The 24,292-nt window shown below is 35.9% G+C and overlaps 1 protein-coding gene across 1 annotated transcript in view; it reads left to right on the forward strand.

Moving 5' to 3' along the window:
* The window catches only part of GLCCI1 (glucocorticoid induced 1), a 105,191-nt gene that overhangs the window by 63,584 nt on the left and 17,315 nt on the right, over positions 1-24,292 (forward strand). The window contains exons 4-6 of the mRNA XM_042918745.1: positions 12,356-12,469; positions 17,589-17,741; positions 22,914-23,124. Of these exons, the coding sequence (XP_042774679.1) occupies positions 12,356-12,469; positions 17,589-17,741; positions 22,914-23,124 (478 nt within the window). The remainder of the gene's footprint in view (positions 1-12,355; positions 12,470-17,588; positions 17,742-22,913; positions 23,125-24,292) is intronic.

The raw sequence follows: 24,292 nt of genomic DNA on the forward strand, positions 1-24,292 counted from the left end.
CTACAATGTGAATGAACCTCAAAAATATTTTACTAAGTCAAGTCAGCAAATTTTTTCTGTAAAAGGCCGGATAGTAAATACTTTGGGGTTTGTGGGCCATATAATCTTTGTTGCAACTAATCACCTCTCCTCTTGTAGTGTGAAAGCAGCCATGGACAATATAGAATGAACCTGGTTATGTTCCAATAAGTTTTGTTTACAAAAATACATGGCAGACTAGATTTGGCCTACAGATTATGGCTTCCCAATCCCTGCTAAGTGAAAGAGGCGAGATGATTAAAACTACATATTATATGATTCCATTTATGATTGAAATGCCAGAAAAGGCATATTTAAAGAAGAGGGACAAAGTCCTTTTGTGGTTGCATGTGGCTGAGAGTGGGGCTGGAGGAGTGGTGATTGGCTACAAATAAGACTCAAGGCACAATTGGGGGGTGATGAAAAAGTTACAAAACTGCATTGTGATTATTTTTGTATAGCTCTACATAGTGATTGAAACTTACTGAGTTTTACCCTTACAGTGAATAAAGTTAAGACAATGTAAATTATACCTCAGTAGAGATGAAAAAAATAAAAAAGGAGTAGATACAAAAGGCTGGTGGGTTTTCCATGGTGTATCAGGAAGATATTAAGTGCTATATGGTATATAACTGAGGCTAGCAAATGATAAGAATACGTTGGTAAAGACAAAAAGTGAAAATAAGAATAGTTATAATATGTGACAGAATTGGAATTTGAGAAAATTTTGAAAAGCCAAAACTATTATTGAAAGTAGTATTTTTTAAAGTTACATGCTACTAAAATTATGTTTTTAAAAAATAGCTTTTGACCTGCTTTCTTGAATTAGGATCAAAGTCAAATGTAGCACACATCCTTTCTTCCTGAGTCACATCATACTCTCCCCCTCACACAATTTGCAACAGGATTGCAGATTAAAATGTCAGTGAAAGCACCTGTATAATCTGCCTCCTCTTTGCTTTAAATTTATGAGAATGCAATGTGAAAAACTTTCAGAGAAATAAGTAACTGTATTCTAGTTATGTTTGAGACAAAGAAAACCCCTGCAGACTATGAATAGACAGGAAACCCTTAGTAATGAGTGGATGTTGATGCTGTCTGGCTCTCAGAAACCTGGGTCATGTGGGCCAGAGCTTAAAAAGTGGGTGTTTAAGCCAAATTTAAGAGAGTATAGATTGCTAGACATTTTAAGAATGCCAAATGTGTCTTGCAAATGGTAGGAGATTGGAACTGGGCTGTCTGCATAAACCAGGGAGGTGGGACCATGTTTCTAGGCCATAAAAGTAGACCTGAAATAACTCCACCTGACACTGTTGGTGTTTTCCTGTGGGCCAAAGAGGCAGCTATGCAAAAATGGAAATAGTAACCATATGTTCTGTGTGGATGTGGCATCTGGAATAGAGCTCTACCCATGTGGAACCAAAGCCCCAATCTTTCTAATTTAAGACCTACTCTGGAGCTATGCAACTCCAGGGGGATAGTCTGAGCAAGCATGAAACAACATGGCAGGAAAGAACTCACAAAGAATAAAACTTCCACGTAAGGTGTGGTTGCAAACAAGTATTTTAGGACATGTAAGGAAATCTGTTGCCATAAGGGACAGCAGACATACTTAATAGGATGATTGACATCCGAAGAAAGAGAATACATTCTCAAAAAAAGCACTTAAAAATGAGAATGTTTAAGAATTTCAAATGAAATGATAACTTACAATAAGAAAAGGAGTAAACAAGAACAAGCAGAATGATAAAGGACCAATTGCAAATTCTGTAAATAACAAAAGTTGGTGAAATTAAAAATAAAAAACTCTTTGGTAGATTAAATTGACATAACAAAAGAGAGAATTAGTGAATCAAAACTCTCAACTGAAAATTGCTAGTCTGGATGAGCAGATATAGAACAAAAAGATAAAGAGATTGAAAACATGAAAGAGAAGTTAAGAAACATGGAAAATAGACTGAGTTAGGAGTTCAGGAAGTAAGAATATCCTGTAAGCATCAGGGAAGAGAAATTCTTTAAAGATTGAAAGTCTGCTATATTTGGACAGCAATTGAAAAAGCCCACCAGTTCCAAGGAGGTTAAACAGGACAAAAAAAAAAAATTCCACCTTTAGGTATAGTATAATCGAATTGTAGATTAAGGACACACACACACACACACACACACACACACACACACATATTCTTGCAATTAGGAAAGAAAAGCCCATTACCTACAATAGAAAGGGCAATCAGTTGCAATACATTTATCAGAAATTGCAACTGATACAGGTATACAGTAATGTGTTATGTTCATGTTAAGGAAATGAATCCAAGTGAGGCATTTCTGTCATGAAAAGACGACTTTTCCTCCTTTGAGTTATGTTTGCTGGAGGGTTGTCAACCCAACCTTTATTTAGATTTTACAAACTAAGCAAGTGTACAAATGTACTTTTCCACTTGTTAGAAATGTGGTTTCCTGCTTATAAAACACAGTTTAAAAATTAATTTATAAAGCATAACTAGAATTCAAGAAGTCTGTTAACTAAATGATAAGGATATAATTAGCATTGCTTTTTACAATACTTCATTTATATACATTTAGTAGAGTAAAAGAGAAGAGAGGTAAATCTTTCAGATATGTTTCACCATACATCCTCAGTGTTTAGTGGCAATGCATTTGTTGATGGAATAACATCATAGGAATAAGATTGTATGCCCAATAGTGTGTAAGGGATATAGAAATCCAAAAGAAATAATTACACATTAGAAAACCAACTAAGACTTTTAAGGGCTAATCAAAAAAAGACTTTATGTTAATTCCCACAATCCTTATTGAGTGAGAGAAGTTCATCTCCTGCTCGTGGTGCAAAACTGGAATCTGATCACCGTTACAGTCCTGTGGTCCCTTTGAATGAGCATGCTTTCTAACTTACTAAAATAGTCAAAGCTTCTGGCTGCTTTTATGGTTCTAGCTACTTTCTCCTAGCTCCTCTGCAATTGGAGCTTGGGAGAGAGGGAAAGGTAAGGGGAATAAGATGTCTTTACATTTCTTGGGCTTGACAGATTCTTAAAACTGACTTTGTTTTGTAGAGTAATTTCACGGGGTCCCTTGTTGCTATACATCTCTTATCTACTGTTCTGCATTTGTGGGCTTGTGAGTCTTTTACTGTGTTCTTAGCCTCTAGAATCGTAGAAATAACATTCACTGTCTCAGCTGCTGACTCGGTTCACCCTTCTAAGTAGGTGGGCCCCCTCTTAAAACCAAAGACAACTCTGCACGATGACTCTTGGCACTCAGATTTTCCTAAGTGGTTCCTGGTAAACTCTCATACATTTTTTGGGGGGCGGGGGGGAGTTCTGGTTAGTGTTTAGGAGTTTAGGCTGATTCTAATGCAACAGTAAATCGCTATCATCCTAGCCCAACATTTTCAGTATTTAGAATAAGAGTCAGATATCAATGTCCATTGTGTCCTCTTATCTGTGGGGAACATAAATTGATCTTTCCAAGTTGTTCCATTAAAATTTCTTTCTCTTTATTTGAGGCAAAGGAGGAAGTATTCCCTCTCAGGTCTTGGATTTTGTTTTTTTCCTACTTAGAGTGTAATAAATTAGCCTTTTACTATTTTGGGGATGCTGGCAGAAGGCATGAGATGCCTGGATTAGAGACAGTGGCCTTTGTTATTCCCAGCACAGCAAGTATCAAGACCATCAAGTTTACCATATTTCCCCTGAACACTAAGTCCCATGTGATGGGGAGAGCCCAAATGTATTCCTACACATGCAGTAGATCACATTACAGGGGAGGAACACAGAGTTTGGGGAATCCACTATTTTTATAGTAAGCAGTTAGCAAATCTGCCCTTTATCCCAATACCAAATGGTGACATTCCAAGAAAGAAATAATACTGTTGTATTGTTGTTTTGATTTTAATTTTACTATTTGTGAATTTGATAAATTGAAACATACAGGATAGGGCATGTAGGTGGCTCAGTTGGTTAAGCATCTGAGTCTTAATCTCAGCTCAGGTTTTGAACTGTGGGTCCTTGAGTTCAAACCCTGTGGGGCTCTGTGCTGGGTGTGGAGCCACTTAAAGAAAATAATAATAAATTTAAAAAAAGGTGGGTTTGCTGTTCTTAAGTTCTTCAGTAGAGATAAGGAAAAAGAATGGGTTGCTTCCTGATCTCACCAATAAGCTTTTCTCATTACTCGGATAGTTTTTCTTAGATGGAGCCATCTGAAGCAGTAAATGAAATGATTAGGGATATTTCTCACATCTGTTCAAACAGTGATAAATAGATATTATTGATGTGGTCTTCCTTTTTTTTAAAAATTTTTTTAATGTTTATTTTTGAGAGAAAGAGAGAAAGAGAGACAGTGTGAGTGGGGGCGGGGCAGAGAGAGAGGGAGGCACAGAATCCAAAGCAGATTCCAGGCTCCGAGCTGTCAGCACAGAGCCTGACACTGGGCTCAAAATCACCAACCATGAGATCATAACCTGAGCCGAAGTCAGATGCTTAACTGACTGAGCCACCCCTTAAGTAAGGAAAATAAAAGTTTCTTTATATGCCTTCTGCCCTAACATTTTCTTAATTTTTGGTATTAGTTTTTTTAATCATATTATACTAGGGGGAAATAATTGCAATAATATTTTCTCTGGACCTAAAAGATAATAGTCTGAAGAATTTTGATTATCCCTTTGAACTCAAAGGAATTATGTGATAAACTTTTAAAAAATAAAAATATTTATCTAATAAAGTCTGTCTAAATCCATATTAAATTGAATTATAAGGATGTTTTGTAATCTTTTCATTACTTAAAATTGACTCCAATAGGAAGAATTTTTAAGGTCATACAAACTGTCAAAAAAAAAAAAAAATAGAACACTGATCAGTAGGTTAGTATGTTAGTAGCTTCTTCAAATTTTTGTCCATCTTTACTTCAGTCTCATATCTTGCAATATCTTCAACATTAAGAAAGGAAGTTACTTTACAAAGCAGTTGAGGTTATAAACCAATACATAGTGACTGGTAGTTAACTTGCAGTTGAACATTAACATAGAATTACTTTCAGCCATGTTGGTAGGTAATAGAGGTTATAAATTAAAGGCTAAAGGACTGGGTCTGCCATTTATTAGCTGTATTACATTGGGAAAGGTATTTTATTTTTTTTTAATGTTCATTTATTTATTTTTGAGAGAGACAGAGACAGAGAATACCAATGCAAGGGGCTCGATCCCATGTAGAGTGAGATGGGCACCTGAGCCAAAATCAAGAGTTGGATGGTTAACCAACTCAGCCACCCAGGCACTCTGGTACTTTATTTTTGAGAATGTGTCCTCATCTATAAAATAGATATAATAAATTTATGGGATCCAAGTGGGTTTGTGAACTAAATGTTTTTTTAAATGTTAGTCTGGTATTGCTATTAACATGCTTCTGTTAACAAATATGCCTTAGTGGTAGCTGTAAATACAATTCTGTATTACAGATTATTAGCATAAAAGTCCCAAAGCTAGCTGTATCTCTGGGGATGAATCTGAGTGTGGGAGTATCTCTGTTCCTGGGTTGGTGGGTTTGTGTGAGTCTGAATGTGGGCAAGCATGTCTGTCTGTGGGCATGCAAGGCTTGATGTACGTGTAGGTGACATCTCCCTATGCTTGTGGACATGTTTGCATATATGTGAGTTCTTTATTTATGTATGTGTGTGCGTGCATATGCCTGTGTTCATTTCATGGGGCTGAATGAATAGCAATTAGCTCATTAGGGTTTGCCTCTTGGCAATTAAAAACATAGGAAAATAACTGTAATTATTCATATTTATGGAAAGGTTAAAAGAAATTCCAAATTTTTATTTTTGTGTTAGATTAGATACTGTTGCGTGTTTAATTCCTTTGAACACTGACAAAGGAGTAATATGTAAAATTTGTTTTTAGACTGTAGAACCTTTGTTTTGAGACACTTGATGTTTGTAAACAAGTTTGTCACATACTCCTTTTTTTTTTTTTTCATATAAAAGGTAATGACAGCTTGAAGTTCTTAACTTTCCACATTATATTTTCAGAAAAATCTGCTGGGTTAATATCTTTAGTAATCGTTTTTGTGTTTTCTCTTGGTGTAGCTGTTGTTAATTTTTTGTAAGATTCTCTTGTCTTCCTGTAAGTTATTAACTTGTGTCTTTAGGCAGTGTAGAATAGTGGTTAAAAGAGAAGACTCTGGAATTCTACTTCCTAAGTTCAAGTATTTCACCCCTTAAATGTGTGACTTTTAGCAAGCTTTTTAATCTTCTGCTTCAGTTTCCTTACCTATAATATGGGACAGTGATAGTACCTATTTTGTATGCTTTTATTAAAAAAATGAATGACATAATTTATATAAAAGCAAGCAGCAGAGCACCTTTTTCCTGGTTTTATACTTTTCTTCTCATTTTTTTCCCTACTCTTCCCAAAGCCCTCAGATCCTGCTTCCTTTCCTACTGGTTAAGATTTCTCATTTCCCTGCCCTATGGTAGAGTAGAATTCATCATGAGAAATATTTCTCTCCCTTTCAGTATCTGAGGTGAAGGTACTCAACAAGTCTCCTGAGGCTGAGTTTTGTTTTATTTTGTTTTTAAATGTTAACAGTAGTAGGGGAAACTAACCAGACAAAAATAGCAAATGAGTAGGTAGGGATGATGTTAATTAGGTTTCCAGAAATTTACAATAAAATGTATTCTTACTTCTCAGATTTTAAGTAAGGCCGGTCTCTGATTTGTCTTCATCTAGTTTCACAAAAGTCATTTTTTTTGTGAGTATTTATGCTAATTCTTCTCTCTACGCTTATTTCTTTAAAAAAATTTTTTTTTGTTTAATGTTTATTCACTTTTGAAAGACAGAGAAAGGCACAGCATTAGTGGGGGAGGGGCAGAGAGAGAGAGGGGGACAACAGAATCCGAAGCAGGATCCAGGCTCCGAGCTGTCAGCACAGAGCCCGATGCGGGGCTTGAACCCATGAAGCATGAGATCATGACCTGAGCCGAAGCTGGACACTCAACCGACTGAGCCACCCAAGCGCCCCTATGCTTATAATTTCTTCTTTGTGACTCACATTATTCCCTAGCTTTTTTAAACTTTGGAGCTCATATGCTTGAAACCCCTTTTATCTTTAAAGAGACTCCTCTCTCCTCAAATTTTTTTCTTTCAGCTTTATTGAGTTATAATTGACACATGATATTGTGTAGGTTTAACGTATGCAGTGTACTGATTTGATATACGGATATATTGCAAAATGATTACCACCATACGCTTAGTTAACCCATCCATCACCTCACATAATTATAGTTGTTTCGTGTGTAGTGAGAACTTTTAAGGTCTGTTCCCCTAGCAACTTTGAGATTTCAGTACAGTATTGTTAACTGTAGTCACCAATGCTATACACTACATCCCAGAACTTACTTACCTTGTAACTGGAAGTTTGTACCCTTTGACTTACCTTCACCCATTTCCTGTACCCTATCCTGTATTTGGTAACCACCAGTCTGCTCTTTGTTTGTATGAATTTTTTTCAGATTCCACATATAAGTGAGATGAAAAAGTATTTTTCTTTGGCTGATTTATTTTGCTTAGCATAATACCCTCAAGGTCCATTCTTAATTTTTTTCATAAGGCCACAGCATAGGTAATGAATATTTAGAAACACAAAATCAGATATATCTATAGTTTAGTTCAAATCTAGTCAGTAAGGGGAGTCTAGTCAGTAAGGGTCAGCTGGTTAAGCATCTGACTTCTTGATTTCAACTCAGGTCATGATCTTACAGCTGTGAAATCCAGCCCCGTGTTGGGATATGACCGGGCATGGAGCCTGTTTAAGATTCTCTCTCTCCCTCTCTCTCTGCCCTTCTCCACTGTGTGTGTGTGCGTGCTCTCTCTCTTAAAAAAAAAAAAAAAATCCAGTCAGTACAATTTACTGCCCCTTTTGTAAATGAAGGTTGGTAGGCATTCATCACAGTGACTGGGGTGGGCGAGTTCATCAAAGTGAGGACCAGGAGCTTCCATGCAATTGATGGAATGTAGGCCTAGAGAGGCTGTCTTGGGCAGAGCTTCAGAGCTATGGATGAGGTGGAATGTATGTGTGTTTGTGTGTGGGGACAGGGGATTGCACTTTCCTTCTGCCCCTTCCTCATGGACACGACTTTGTGTCTACTCTTTGCTGGTTCTAATGTCTACTCTCTACTGGCTACAAATGGCCATGTGCTCTTGAGCATCAAAGGAAAAGGAGAGGGAAATTCTAAGCCCAACTATGGAAGGTGAGAGTGTTTATAGTTGTGACACAGGTCTGCCCCTCTACTGAATGTACCTGTAAACAACACAGGAACCGCCTTACTGTGAAGCGAAGGAGGACTTAACGGCATCTTGCTTTCATTTTACATAGGTCTTAACTAAAATTTGTAATCTGAGTATATATATTTAGGAAGATGAGCTCCCTTTTACCCTAATCTCTACGGAATTGTAAACAAGAGCATAGCTATATAATATCCTGAGATGAACAGTATTGTGTGAAAGCTGTAAGGTTACATAGTTTAACTGGGTGTTCCAGGCAAAGTAAGATAGGTACCCATGATGGATGCTCTTTGTTTTCAGGGGTTTGTTAAGGCTGTTGAGAACAAAATTTTTTCTGGCTTATTTTGATATCTCAAGGCCTTTAAAATAGAGTGATTTAGGACTGATCAATTTTCAGATTGCTTTTGTTTGTTTATTTTTAAAGATTATTTTAAAAATGAAAAAGTACAAATTGCCTTGATTAATCTCTAGGCATTATGGGCTCTTCTATACAAGCTCTTGCTGGTTTTGAAACAGCACTGAAACATCATTAATATTCAGAAAACACTTAATTTTCTACCTCTTTCCTAATTAAGTGACTTGTACAGTTTGAAATCCTTTTTATTTTTTATCATAGAAAATAATCTTTTCTGATTTATAATGATTACCTACTAATTTTGATTCGTTTTCTTGTGAAAATTAATGTTCTCTAGAAGAAAATCATGTCATTTCAACAGAGAGCAGGGAACTCAAACGTTAACATAGACCATCTTGCTTGTATATCTTTGCAAGATCGTTGTGTGAGAGGTCTACAAGCTACAGAGAGCTTTAAAAACTGAAGGAATTTGGGGCGCCTGGGTGGCTAGGTCAGTTAAGCATCCGACTTTGGCTCACGTCATGATCTCACGGTCTGTGAGTTCGAGCCTCGCGTCGGGCTCTGTGCTGACAGCTCAGAGCCTGGAGCTTGTTTCAGATTCTGTGTCTCCCTCTCTCTCTGCCCCTCCCCCATTCATGCTCTGTCTCTCTCTGTCTCAAAAATAAATAAACGTTAAAAAAAATTTAAAAAAAAAACTAAAGGAATTTAAGGATATGAATATAAAAGAAAGGATAAAAACTATTCCTTTGTCTAGGTGCTTTATTTGCTTACATGCTATTTCTCTTCTATTTGCCATAGGTAAAAATAAGTTTTTCTAGCAACCTATATATACTTTTCCCTTTGAGTGGTATAGGCTTTAATAGCAACTGTCTGTTTTGCTTTTTATTGCCATGGTTATTCAAGGAAAGCATTTAGCTAATATTAAAATACAGTGTATTTTTTCTTTATGTCCTTGAGGAAATCAGTATATTCTGCAGACTTTACTTTTGTATTTACACTTTCCTTAAGTAGGTAACATAAAACTGGGCTTGCTTCTAGGTGTTTAAGGAATAACTGTTAGTTGATTGATGTCATCTTTTCTACAAAGAAAATAATACCAGTAGTATAACTTCCCCCAAATTGCTAATTATTCCCTTTAAAATGCTTAGGAATATTTTATTCCTGGTCTGGCATATTTGAAGCAGATTATATGTCATCTAAAATATATTAGGTATTTTGAGTTCTGTCCAGGTTGTTGTTTAATATAAATTGTTTTCTGTTTGAAATTTACCTCCTGGTAATACTTATGTCTCAGTTTTTGAGATTATGTTTAATTTCGAGGAAATTTATTCTGCCACAGTAAATTCTAAGGACAATGTTTTGCAGTGCTAGGCTGGCATGATAGAATCTGCTGTTAAATATTGGCATGATGAGCTGCATGCAGTTAGAGATGGGTCTGGTGGCTGCATTTTTGTAACTTCAAATACTCTGGAACAAGGGCTCCTAAATGCTGACACATAGAAACTATACAGAACCACAAAAATTGATCTGGGACAGGCACAGGAATGAATCTGTGTTGGTCAGGATTTTGTGAGTTTGGGTTTTTTTTGGTTTTTTGGTTTTTAGTTTCCCAGATGATTCCAAGGAACTTTGTGTGGGGCCATCGCTGTAAACCAGAAATGGGCACAGGTTTCAATCCTGCAGAACCTTATCACATGCCAGGCACTGCACCGTTTGATTGCAAATATGGTCTTATCTTTTAAAAATCATTTTACTATTTTTTTCATATTGATAAATGTACTCTTTAATTTCCATCCCCTATTTTCCCCATCCCTACCTCCTCTCTGGTAACCATTGGTTTTTCTTTATAGTAAGAGTCTATGTCTTGGTTTGTGTCTCTCTTTTTTCCATTGCTTGTTTTTTTATTATATTACACATGAGTGAGATTATATGGTATTTGTCTTTCTTTGACCTATTTCGCTCAGCCTTATACACTCTAACTCCATTCATTTTGTTGCAAATGGCCAGATTTCACTCTTTTTTATGGTTGAATAATATTCAAAGTGTGTGTGTGTGTGTGTGTGTGTGTGTGTGTGTGTATACCACATCTTTATCCATTCATCTACCAACACTTGGGCTGCTTCCATAGTTTTGCTGCTATGAAAGTAGGGATGCATGTATCCCTTTGACTTAGTGTTTTTATATTTTTTTTGGGTAAATACCAGTAGTTTAATGAATTCCAAGCCATATGGTAATAATGACTTTTCTCTTAAGCCTGGGAATGTTACCATTCCACTTAGGAGAATACAGTCTAAGTTACATTTGTTTTTTAAAAGTTTTCTGACTATAGCCAGTGTCCACCAACAAATGAATGGATAAAGAACATGTAGTATGAGAGTGTGTGTGTGTGTGTGTGTGTGTGTGTGTGTGTGTGTGTGTGTATCTCCATTGTTATATTATTCAGCCATGAGAAAGAAAGATATCCTGCCATTTGTAACATCCTGGATCAACCTTGAAGGCATTATGCTAAGTGAAATAAGTGAGGCAGACAAAGACAAATATTATGTGATATGACTTGTATGTGGGTTCTGTAAAGATTGAAATCACAGAAACAGTAGAATGGTAGTTACCAGGAGCTGAAGGGTAGAGGAAATTGGGGTTGGTCAAAAGATACAGACTTCCAGTTATAAGATGAATAAGTTCTGGGGATCTAATGTGTAGCATTTTGATTATACTTAATAATATTGTATTGTATATTTAAAAGCTGTTAAGAGAGTAAATCTCAACTGTTCTCACCCAAAAAAAGATGTAGTAATTTTGTGATAGGATAGACGTGTTAACTAATGCTACGGTGGCATCATTTTGCAATATATAAATGTATCAAATTAACATGTTCTGTACCTTAAACTTAGACAACATCATATGTCAATTATATCTCAACTGAGCTGGAAAATTAAAGTTGTGTGACTAAAGAGTAATGTATAGTAAGATATTCAGTACTAGGAAGTTACTAATACTAAATGCTTGGATTTTCCTCACCATGAAAAGATTGAAAATTTTAAAGTGTTTTAAACCAGGAGTGTTTTGTTTATGTAAGATGGAAACTTAGAAACTAATGTGGTCTCCATGTTAATATATGGGCTTTGACTTTAATTAGCATGTGAAACACTAGTTTTTTGCCTTATAAAAAAAGTGTTTAAAGAGGTAGATACTTGGTGTACAAAGATACTTGGTGTAAAATCTGAAATAATTTGGAAAAATTTAGTCTGCATGTTTACCAAAACACTATTTCAATTGAGCAAGTGAAGCATTCGTAGCATACATTTTATTGAAGTGTAGTTAACATGTTAGTTTCCGTTGTACAACATAGTGATTCAACATTTTTATACATTATGAAATGATTACCACGAAAAGTCTAGTTACTTTCTGTCACCAAACATAATGATTTCAATATTAGTGACTGTATTCCCCGTGCTGTACTTTATATCCCTGTGACTTACTTATTGTATAACTGGAAGTTTGTACCTCTTATTTTCAATAGTTTTAATCTTAAAAATGTAGAAGAATAAATCTTTGCAGTGAAATATTATCTCTTCTTGAAACCTTTGAGGAAAAAATTACCAGCATCCAAAAATTAAAATAAGAAGTACTTAAAAACTGGTATTCACTGTTGTTCTCATCTTATTTCTCCCCCCTCCCCAAAGCAGATTGCCAAACTGAGGCAGCAGCTACAACGTAGTAAACAGAGCAGTCGGCACAGTAAAGAGAAAGAGCGTCAGTCACCTCTTCCTGGCAACCATGTAACCATCAATCACACTCAGGTAGGCTAATTTCTTGTCCAGATTTGAAGAATTCCTTTGAAAGGGTTCATTATAAAGGGAGAATCCATTATTGTTGGGTTGCAGAATTAAAAATCTAAATCCCTGGCTCTACTAAATTGTTACTGCTTGTTAAATTGTTGCAAGAAGTTTTATTTTTCCTCCATGTATGTAATTTTCTTTTAATAATAGATGTAACAGAGTATAGTCATCTCCAGAATGATTGATGCTGGCCTGGCTAAATCCTAGCTCATTTACTTGTTAAGCAACTATGGGCATTATCTCATTTAATCTTCCTAATGGTACCTTAAGCCATCTATATCTCTTTATATCTATTTACACCTATTTTACATTAGAAGAAATTGAGGATTAGAGTTTTGTTGTGGTTCTCCTGCCTCCCTAGGAACATGTACTTCCCATGGAATATAGTTTGGGAGATGCTTTTCTAGACCAAATTCACCTAAAATATTGATATAAATTTTAGGGGCACCTGGGTGGCTCAGTCAGTTGAGCGTCCAACTTTGGCTCAGGTCATGATCTCATGGTTCAGTTTGTGAGTTCAAGCCCTCTGTCGGGCTCTGTGCTAACAGCTCAGAGCCTGGAACCTGCTTCGATTCTGTGTCTCCCTCTCTCTTCCCCTGCCCTGCCCCACCCCCCCGCCCCTTGCACTCTGTGTCTCTCTGTCTCTCTTCCTTCTCAAAAATAAATAAATATTAAAAAAATATTGATGTAAATTTTAGTAAATCAAATGTAGAAGTATAGAAGAAGAAACCCCAGTAGTGAATCAAAACAAATCTAATCAGAGATGTTTCACAAACATAAGGATGATTTCGCATTAAGAAATGTATTAGTTTAGTTCATTTCATATGAAGATCACAGTAGATGCTGAATAACACCTGATAAAAACTCAGTTATCTATGTGTGGTAAAAACCGGCTTTACTAAAAATATGACATTTCCTAATGTGACTAAAATGCAAATGTAGTGAGATCCTAACAGTAAAATATTGGAAACATTTGTTAAAATAAAAATCAAGGGGCGCCTGGGTGGCTCAGTCGGTTGGGCGGCCGTCTTCGGCTCAGGTCATGATCTCACGGTCCGTGAGTTCAAGCCCCGCGTCGGGCTCTGAGCTGACAGCTCGGAGCCCGGAGCCTGCTTCAGATTCTGTGTCTCCCTCTCTCTCTGCCCCTCCCCCGCTCATGCTCTGTCTCTCTCTGTCTCAAAAATAAATAAACATTAAAAAATACTTTAAAAAAAAAAAAAAATCAAGTCATAGATGCCCACAGTTATTGATATTATTTGCTAGTAGTTTAGAGGCTCTAGACAGAGCAGTAAGAAAAAAATAGTTACTGTTATCTGTATGTAATCTATTTAGAAAATGAAAGTCAATGAACTAAACCATTAAAACTGACAGAACAGTCAATACCAAGTGTTGGTGAGGATTTGGATCAACTAGAACAGACATACATTGCTGATGGGAAGACCGAATGGTACCACCACTGTGAAAAACAGTTTGGCATTTTCTTAAAAAGTTACACACTGACCATAGAGCCCCAAATTTCACTCGTTGATATCTAGCCACGAAAAATAAAAATGTATGTCCACACTAAGACTCGTACATCAGTGTTCATGGAGTCATTATTTATAATAGTCAAAAAATGGAAACAAATATCCATCAACTGATGAATAGATAAAACAACATTTTGTAACACCCATGCAATACTTTTCAGCAGGAAAAAGGAAGGAACTCCTGATACTTACAAGAACATGGTTGATTCTCAAAAATACCATGTTAAGTGAATGAAGTCAGAAGCAAAAGGCTACATAGTGTATGATTCATTATATTAAATTCTTGAAAAGGCAAAATTATAGAGACAAAGTACAATTTTTTCTTCTTAATCTGGTAGAAATAGTGTGTTATTCTTTACTCTGTTTATTTTAAGCACTTTTTCTGTAAGAGCCCAATAGATTTATAGAAGACCTATTGACTTGCTGACAACAAAAAAGACTTTGGCACATGTTCCTAATTTACATTGAATTTTTGGCATCGTGGTTATGCGTAAAAATAATTATCTGCTATACATACTGAAATATTTGTAGGTGAAGTATGAAGTCTGGAATGTGCTTTCAAATAATCTAAGAACAGAAGAAAAATAGATGTTTAGATGAAACAAGATTGGCAGATGTTGGTAATTTTGAAGCTGGATGATGTGTACTGAAGTTTATTGTGGTATAGTGTTTAATTATGTTTATGATTATAATTTTTCACAACAAAAAGAAACTGATAATGAGAAGATAAGATAAAATATAAGCCTATAAAAATCAGTAGTTTTATACTAATGAAGGCAAACCACTGTACCCTCTACTTACAGTGCCTCTAACACCAAACGTGTGGGAGGTTTTCCCACACCAACCAACTTGCCAATTCCAAACACTAAGTATCCTGCAATTCAGTTATAACACTAATTATTCGGAGTTGGCACAGACCCCACAATTTAAGGGCTCTGTCCCATAAGACTACCCCCCCCCCCATTAGATGTCAGTCCCAGGTTGTCATCTGTACTTCTGACTATCTGACTATAAAGAAGGAATTCCTAACCACCCTTCTTCAGGTTCAGTAATTTGCTATAACAGGTCACAGAACTCAGGGAAACACTTAGGTCTACCACTTTATTATAAGAGATATAATAAAGGATACAGATGAACAGTTAGTTGAGGAGGTAGGTACACAGGGCTTATGGATATGTATTCACCAATTTAGAAGTTCTCTAAAACCAAAGTTTAGAGATTTTTATGAAGGCTTTATCACATAGGCATTATCCATTATTAACTCACTCTCCAGCCCCTCTGCCATCTCCAGAGGATGTGTGGGGCTGAAAGTTCCAAGCTTGTAATCATGGCTTGATCTTCCTGTTGACTAGCCCTCATCCTGAACCTATCCAGGAGCCTGTCAAGAGTCACCTCATTAGGGGCACCTGGGTGGCTCATTCGGTTAAGCATCTGACTCTTGATTTCAGCTCCAGTCATGATCTCAGTTCATGGGGTAGAGCCCCTTGTCGGGCTGTGCACTGAGAGCATGAAACCTACTCAGGATTCTCTCTCTATTCCCCTCTCTTTCCCTCCCCCGCTTGCACTCTGTCTCTCTCTCTCTCCCCCTCTCTCAAAATAAATAAATAAACTTTTAAAAAAGTTAAAAGAAAAAAAAAAAGTCCCCTCATTAGAAGACTCTTCTATCACCCAGGAAATTCCAAGGAATTTAGGAACCTCTGTGTCAGGTTCCATGGTCAGAAACCAAATATTAGAACAAAAGATGCTGCTAGCATATCTATCAGTCAGGAAATTATAAGAGTTGTAGGAAATGTGTGTCAAGAACCAGGGAAGATTCCAAATACATGCTTCTTATTATGTTACAATTAGCAATGACATGTTAGTATATACAGAAATATATATAAAATGCCAAGAATTAGACTTAAGAGAAATATGCAAACCGTAAGACTTTATTGAGAATATGAGGTAGAAAACCAAGACCTTAATGGGAAATCTCAACACATTCATGCATGAGAAGGGAAGACTCATTATTTCTCAAATAGCCATTTACCTGAAATTAATTGAATTCCAGAAAATTGAAATTTTCAAATTGAATTCCAGTGGAAATTTAAAAGTAATGGTTTTGTTTCTTGAAAAGTTGTCTTCAAAAGTCACATGGAAAATTAATGCCAATTAATGGAAAAGAAAATTTGAAAAGACTCTTCCTATAAGATACCAACGTGTACTATAAATATCAGCAATTAAAGTGAAACTTTGTATACGGATTATCAGTTAAGAAAATCAAATCAAATATAGAAATCATAAGGAAATCAAATATAGAATCATAAAGAAATCTTGGCAGTTTGATTACTGTGTGGCAAAAAAAAAAAAAATACTGCCTCACACCATACACAAAAATAAATCATGATAGGTTAAATATTTAAAATGAAAAACCATAAAAGTACCGAAAGAAAGGTATTTGATCTAAAGTAAACAGCAAATGTATAACAAAGAATTACAACTTTCATATAAAAAAAAAAACAAAAACGTGTGCATCATAACAAAGGGCATTAGCAGGCAGCCGCTCATAGATGGCAGAAACACAGCCCTGAGTAGAGGAAATAATTGTTCATGTGTTAATCAATGATTAGCAGTCTACCTCAATATGAATCCTATGTATCAACTTTAATCATTCAGAGTAAGAGTGAGATCAGGTATCATTTTTACTTTTGCCTTGTTCATCTTTATTTTCCTCATTTCCAATCTGGTATTAGTTCCTTGAGCATCAAAAAGCTCATCTTACTCTTAACTATAGAGAACACACTGATGGTCACCAGAGGGGAAGTGGTGGGGGGATGGGTAAAGGGGCTTAACAGTACACTTATTATGATGAGCACCAAGAAATGTATAGAATTGTTGAAGCACAATATTGTACACCTGAAAGTAATATAACACTATGTTAACTATACTGGATTTAAAAAAAAAAAGTCTTTAAGGTACCTTCTATGACAGCAGTGAGAGGTGGTTAATTTTTGAGAACTCCTCCAAAGGACTTTTGAAAAACAACCTTAAGGATATCAATTGTGTTACTGAACTTAGCATGATACATTGTTGCCACATTACTTAATAATCCAGAAGGTTTTCTCAAATGGTTGACAAATGGAAATGAAAAATACTGGAAGGTAATTTTAACAGTGAGGGAAACAAATCTTTTAAACACACACAGAGGTGTCTGGTAAAGCCACATGATACATTTAACTGACATGATTTCAACTATGTTTTTTTAGTAAAAACAAAAGGGAAAAAATTAAACTGTGCAGAAGGTTCTGTCTGCCATCCTACCAAAAAAATGTATGCATTATACTATTAAAACTTGACACTTACATAAAGGGTTATTTTGGCTCTGGACCTTCCTTACTTTAGAACCTACATTTCTGTGGGTGTATCTGGATATATAGTATATTTGTAATATTGAAAAATCTCTGTTCATTGAGTTTTCCATTTTCAGATTTACCATGCTCTTGAGTTCTTGATTTCTTGATTTTTTTTTTTTTGACCACAAATAATTTGACCCCACCTTGTCTTATATTTTGTAGGCTACTGGATCAAGATCAGTCCCTATGCCACTGTCAAATATATCAGTGCCAAAATCATCAGTTTCACGTGTGCCCTGCAATGTAGAAGGAATAAGTCCTGAATTAGAAAAGGTATTCATTAAAGAAAATAATGGAAAGGAGGAAGTGTCCAAGGTAAGGTTACATGGCATGTTCGAATCTTTTTCTTCTTTAGCATTCAGAACTGTCTCAGTAGTCCTTTTTTTTTTTTTTTGGTAACAGCTTGATTAGCTATAATTCACATACCATACAATTTACCAATGTAATGTGTGCAGCTCAGTGGTTTTTTTTTTTTTTTTTTTTTTAAGCATATTTACAGTTGTGCAACCATCACCACAGTCAGTTTTACAGCCTTTTCATCACCCTGGGAAGAAACTCTATGTCCTTCAGTAACCATCCCTCATTTCCTTCCAGTGTCCCCAGCGGTAGGCAACCACTAATCTACTTTATCTGTCTGCACGTTTGCCTGTTCTAGACATTTCTTGTAAATGGAATCATACAACACGTGGCCTTTTGTAGCTGTTTTTTTTTTCATTCAGCATAATGTTTTTAAGGTTCACCCAAGTGGTAACATTTATCTGTATTTCATTCCTTTTTATTGCCAAATACCCAATTGTATGAATTTTATTCAGCTAGTCATCAGTTGATGAACATTGTCTTGTTTCCACTTTTTAGCTATTATGAATAGTGTTGCTATGAAATTCATGTATGAGATTTCATGTGAACATGTTTTCATTTCTCTCGGGCATATACCTAGTTGTGGAATTGCTGGTATGGTAGCTCTTTGTTTAACCTTTTGAGAAACTGCCAGACTGTTTTTCCAAAGTGGCTGCACTTTTGCATTCTGCACTACACAATTTACTTGTATGGAGGTTCCGATCTCTCCATCTTTACCTATACCTGTAATTCTGTCTTTTTTTATTATACCCATCCTAGTAGATGTGAAATGGTATCTCATCATGGTGTTGCTGTGCATTTTCTGAATCTAATGATATTAAAGACATTAAGCGTCTTTTCGTGTGCTGTTGGCCATTTGTGTGTCTTCTTTGGAAAATTGTCTGTTTAGAACATTTATAATCATAAAACTGGATTATTTTGCCTTTTTACTATTGAATTGTAGAAATTCTTTATAAAGTTTTTTTTTTTTTAATTTTCTAGATACAATTTCTTATTAGATGTAGGACTTGAAAATACCCATCCTTTGGTTGTCTCTTCACTTTTTATTTTCTTGATGATGTCCTTTAAAGGACATTTTCAATTTTGATAAAGTTTGATTTGTTGTTTTTCTTTTGTTTACTTGGTGTCATATTTGTATACTTGGTGTCATACCTAAGAAACCATTACCTAAATATAAGGCCACAATAATATTTGTGTTTTCTTCTAGGAGTTTTTTAATTTTAGGTTTCTCTTGTGGTTAGGTCTTTGAACCATTTTAAATTCACCAAAAATGCTTTATAAATTACCTCTGTCCCAGAAAAGTAATCTGGGCACTACTGCATGTGAACGTATATTTGGCCACATTACAAATACATACTCAACAAAAGAAAGCATAGAATAACCTCTGACTTAATTATCTCTGTGATTTTTTTGAACCAAAATAATGATTTAATTTATGTCAAATGTGTATCTGATTCCTTTAAATAATGTGCAGGTTTTAAAAGTTAATTAATTTCAAAAGTCACACCGTCCAATCTTATATTTGTAAAATTAAAACATAAAACTTTCTTTCAATTCTCAGTATTGCTTATTAGCAGATACGAGCATTATGCATAATTTCTTGTGATCCTTCTTGACGTGTGTATGTGTGTGAATGTAGTGAATCATTGTATGAATGCACCATAATTTAGGAGTTCCATGTTGATGACCATTTACATTATTTTCAGTTTTTGTCATCTCAAGCAGTGCTTTAGGAAAAATTGTGTACTCCTGCAAACAATTTCTAGCAGCGAAAATGCTGGGTCAAAGCATTTGTATGTTTAAATTTTGATGACTATTGCTAAAATTGTCCTCCCGAAAGGTTGTGCCATTTTTTTCTTCCTAGATGTTTTATTTTAAATTTTTAATTTATATTTATCATGCTATAAAGACATTTTTGGAAATGTCATCTGTTAGCACATTGTCATTAAAATGCTTCCTTTATACGTTAAGTAACGTTTAAAAGCATTAATGTTAGGAAGTGAAATTGGTTTAATTCTTTGAAGATGAAAGAATCAGTCACATATTTGCTGATCCTTAAGAACATCAAAACAAACTGTACTAGAATATAAAACTTAATAACATAATCTCAAGAAAACAAAAACACTAACTCAAAAAGATGGGTGCATGCCTTTGCTTTCTGCAGCATTATTTAGAATAGCCTGGATATGGAAGCAACCTACGTATCCATTGACAGATGAAGAAGATGTGGTGTGCGTGTGTGTGTTTAATATATATATAATTAATGTATAAAATATATGAAAGTACATATGAATATAAATAAAACACACACAATGGAATGTTACTCAGCCATAAAAAAGAATGAGATCTTGCCATTTGTGACGATGTGAATGGACCTAGAGAGTATTATGCTATGTGAAATAACTCAGAGAAAGACAAATACCATATAATTTCACCTGTCTAAAAACAAAACAAATGAACACACAGGCCCATAAATACAAACTGGTGGTTGCCAGGGGGGAGAGGGTGGGAGGATGAGCGAAAAAGGGGAAGGGGAGTGGGAGGTATATGCTTCCAGTTACAGAATGAATAAATCACAGGGATGAAAGGTACAGTGGTTATAGTAATAGCGTTGTGTGGTGATGGGGTAAGCTACATTAGTGGGGAGCATCGCATAATGTATAGACGTGTCCATTCACTGTGCTGTACACCTGAAACTAATGTGCATTGTATGTCAGCTATACTTAAACAGGTAAAATTTTTATACAGTTCTGCTTTTAAATAAGTTATATTCTAATTTCACAGTAGCCATTTCAGAATTACTCTAGGGTAACCTACACACTTACAGCTACAATACTAATTTTTAGAATTTTTTCGATTGATGATTAAGTGTGCCTCAAAGTTTTAATAAACAAAATGTTACCATTAGTGAGCCTGCCAATAACTAAAGAAAAATGTCCTGTTAAGTATATCAGTCTTCTAAGCTTTTATATTTTCCCATTGTTATTTTGTGTAAACAGTAAATTTTTAAAATCTGTTTTGTTCTTATAATTCTTGTACTCTCTCATAACAAAACAAAGTTGGTGAAGGAGATTGTTATATATTACCCAGTTATAGATTAAGGAATCGGAATACAGAAAGACTGTCTATCAAATAGGACATGAATGAAAGATAACTCAAATTCTTAATTTTTTTAATTATAGATTTATGCATCATATTTTTTTACTGCTTACCAATACTGACACTTTTATTAAAGTAACATTTTCCTTGACAGGTATCTAAATTTTAAGAAATAATTCTGTCATGAAGCCCTCAAATATAATTTTGAAAATGACGTTTCCTTATGGGTTACCCCGAGAACTTCACACATCTCATATTGCGATACAATTTTGTCCAAAAACACCTGCGCCAATGGTTTATTCTTTGTTCATTCTAACATTTAGTGTAGAATTGTAATTAAAATCTAAACTTATTTAAATGAAAGAAAAAATTTTAAAGTAACATTTTCTTAGCGTTTGACCAACGAAGTTAATATTCCTTTGGGAATATTTCTTTCTTTAATTGGAAAGTTTTACTTTCTTATTTGTTTACAAAATGAACTAATATTTACATAATTGAATATTCTCTTTATAGTAGGGTAGTCATTATCAGGATGCTATAGTTTTGGTTTAACAGCATTGTATAGATAAATGAAGTTTTTATTTCAGTAGTTAATGGTTTCAGCCTTGACTTAACTTGGTTGTTCGTTATAGAAAAATTGACATGTTTTGAATCTTGTCTAATTTTATCGTACTCCATTATCCCTCTGACAGTGTTTCTAAAAACTCTGAAATGACAAAGCTCAGAGTAAAAGCAGTACACAGTAAAAATAAGTTGTAAATAAGTGTGTATTTGTTCTTTTTCTTAGCATTGCAGTCTTGCCTCTATAATAACAAAATACTTCAAGTGATTAATGTATAGAATTTTACTTGTTGAGTTTACTTCGTTAGCACACAGATTAGGAAAATGGAGTAAGATTTCCTTTACAGCAGAAGCAGAGTATGGGGTGCTTGGGTGGCTCAGTCCGTTAAGCGTCCGACTTCGGCTCGGGTCGTGATCTCACGGTTCGTGAGTTCGAGCCCCGCGTCGGGCTCTGTGCTGACAGCTCAGAGCCTGGAGCCTGCCTCACTCAGATTCTGTGTCTCCCTTTCTCTCTGCCCCTCCCTCACTCATGCTCTCTCTCTCTCTCTCTCTCTCGCTCTCTCGCTCTCGCTCTCAAAAAAAAAAAGAGTAGAGAGCCCACTGTGACAGAGGCTCCCATGCCATTTAATTAGTATGACATCAGAAGCACTAAGTTATAGGTTCTTTATTTGTAAAGACTCTGGAATAATGAACTCTAAGGTCTTTTCAGGTCTAAAACGTGTGTTTTTGTGATTTTAGTTTCATTTCTATTTAGTTTCATTTCTATTTCATTTCTATTCTTGTTTTTGCCACTCAAAACAATGCATTGGAACCAAGCAAACTTAGGAATAGTGCTAGTTAGAGGGATACCAAAACAGTAGAATTGTTTTGAGTTATGTTAACATCCTTTGTTTAATAGTAATAGAATAAATCACTTTATGAGAAATTTGGGGTAATTTGTAAAGGAAATGGAAAACAGTTCTGTTCCTGATCTCTAAAAAGTTGAAATTAAGAATGGACCAATAGAAATATCTACCCCTGTGAATATGAGATTTCACTTTTCTTACTAGCAAGTCAGAGTAATTTCTTGCACAGTTTGATAACATCATTTGACAAATGTTTGTTGGTTGTCTGCTATGTGCCAGACACCGTGGTAGGCACTAGGGATGCCATGTTTAAACAAAGCCCCTACTCTTGAGGATTCTGGGAAGTGCTAACCTACGAATACATACAGAGGGCTATGGAATTTGTAAAGCAATTTATCCTTAGTATTTGAGACCGAACTCCGTCAGGATTTGAAATAAATTTTTCATTCGGTCAAGGCAATGTGCAGAAATCAACCTCAGATACAAGACTGGTATCTTACTCTCTGAAGAAGCAATTATGGTGAGCTAGCAGTGGGATGTGAAAACAAGGACAGCGCCGTGTACTTCTGCACGAATCAGGGGTGTGTGCTGTCACTCACGCGTGTGACGGTGGTTTCTCTTCTAGCCTTTGGAGATCCCAGACGGCCGAAGGGCCCCGCTCCCCGCTCACTACCGGAGTAGCAGCACCCGCAGCATCGACACGCAGACCCCCTCCGTGCAGGAGCGCAGCAGTAGCTGCAGCAGCCATTCTCCGTGTGTGTCTCCCTTCTGTCCCCCAGAATCCCAGGATGGGAGCCCTTGCTCCACAGAAGATTTACTCTATGATCGTGATAAAGGTGAGAATGAAATCACCCACTTAGAGGGTTTGTCGTAGGGCCTTGCTCATTCTACTTTCTTTGTCTTAGACCATTACATCATTTTTTGTTTTTTTTTTTGTGGGATGGGGGGATTGTAAAGGATTGGCTGATCTAGGTTTGTTCATTGGTTTCCCGTACCCCCTTCTCTGTGACTCGCACAAACATCTTCCATAAATGTGTCAGAGAAGCACAGCGCATGGTTCTGATAGTTAACGAAAGCTGTAAGCTCTAAGATGGAGTGCGTACAGCTTTGTATCATGTAACACGCAGGTCTTTTCTTGGTGTTGTCCAAAGCTATTGATGGTTATGGTAGAGTTTATGTTTCTCATGCCTACAGTTTGATTTTTGTAATCAGATTGACTCAGGAGGAAGTCATTCTAGATATTCTTTTGGAAGGATGGGTGTAGTTTGAACCAAGTAGATAAAGTTAAATAAGTACCTACAGGATATCAGGGGTTGTCGTGGTATATAGATGAATTACTAACGAACACTGGTAAGAGGGCAGAACCTCTGGGATTTCTTGTTACTTGTCAGGGCTCAGCTGTTTACCCATGTCTCCTGTACTTGTGTCAGGCACTTGGCTACCACTGACTCTTGCCTTGTGGTTTCTGGCCCCCTCAGGCCTAGACACAGAAGGCAACAAAGATTGCCCAGGCTCCACCTTCCTAGTTACTTTCAAAGAAACACTGAACTTATTTTATGACACATGTATTGCTTCTCACCGTAGAGAAATACACCATAGGTGGCAAAATTTTTAAAACCTAAAAAGGCAAAATTTACAGTATCTTATAGGATTTTTGTGGTCCTTGCCCTGATTTGATTACTATTCCCCTTAATTTGTTTTATTTTGAGGTATTCTTACATTTAAATGGCCAGATTTGAAGTGCTCAGCCCAGTGAATTTTTACATATGTATGTGCTCACGAAACTACTACCTAGATCAAGATACAGAACATTTTTTAGCATCCCAGAAGGCTCCCTCAGGCCCCCTTCCCCTCTCCATCTGGAGGTAACCACTGTTGTGACTTCCATCGCCATAATTTAGTTTTTCTGTGTTAACGTATTTTACAGAAATGGAATGGTGCATGTGTATTCATTCTCGTGTCTGGCTTCTTTCACTCATCATTATGCCTGACTCTCTGCTGAGA

The sequence above is a fragment of the Panthera leo genome, chromosome A2, assembly GCF_018350215.1.
Source record: "Panthera leo isolate Ple1 chromosome A2, P.leo_Ple1_pat1.1, whole genome shotgun sequence".
Taxonomy (NCBI): domain Eukaryota; kingdom Metazoa; phylum Chordata; class Mammalia; order Carnivora; family Felidae; genus Panthera; species Panthera leo.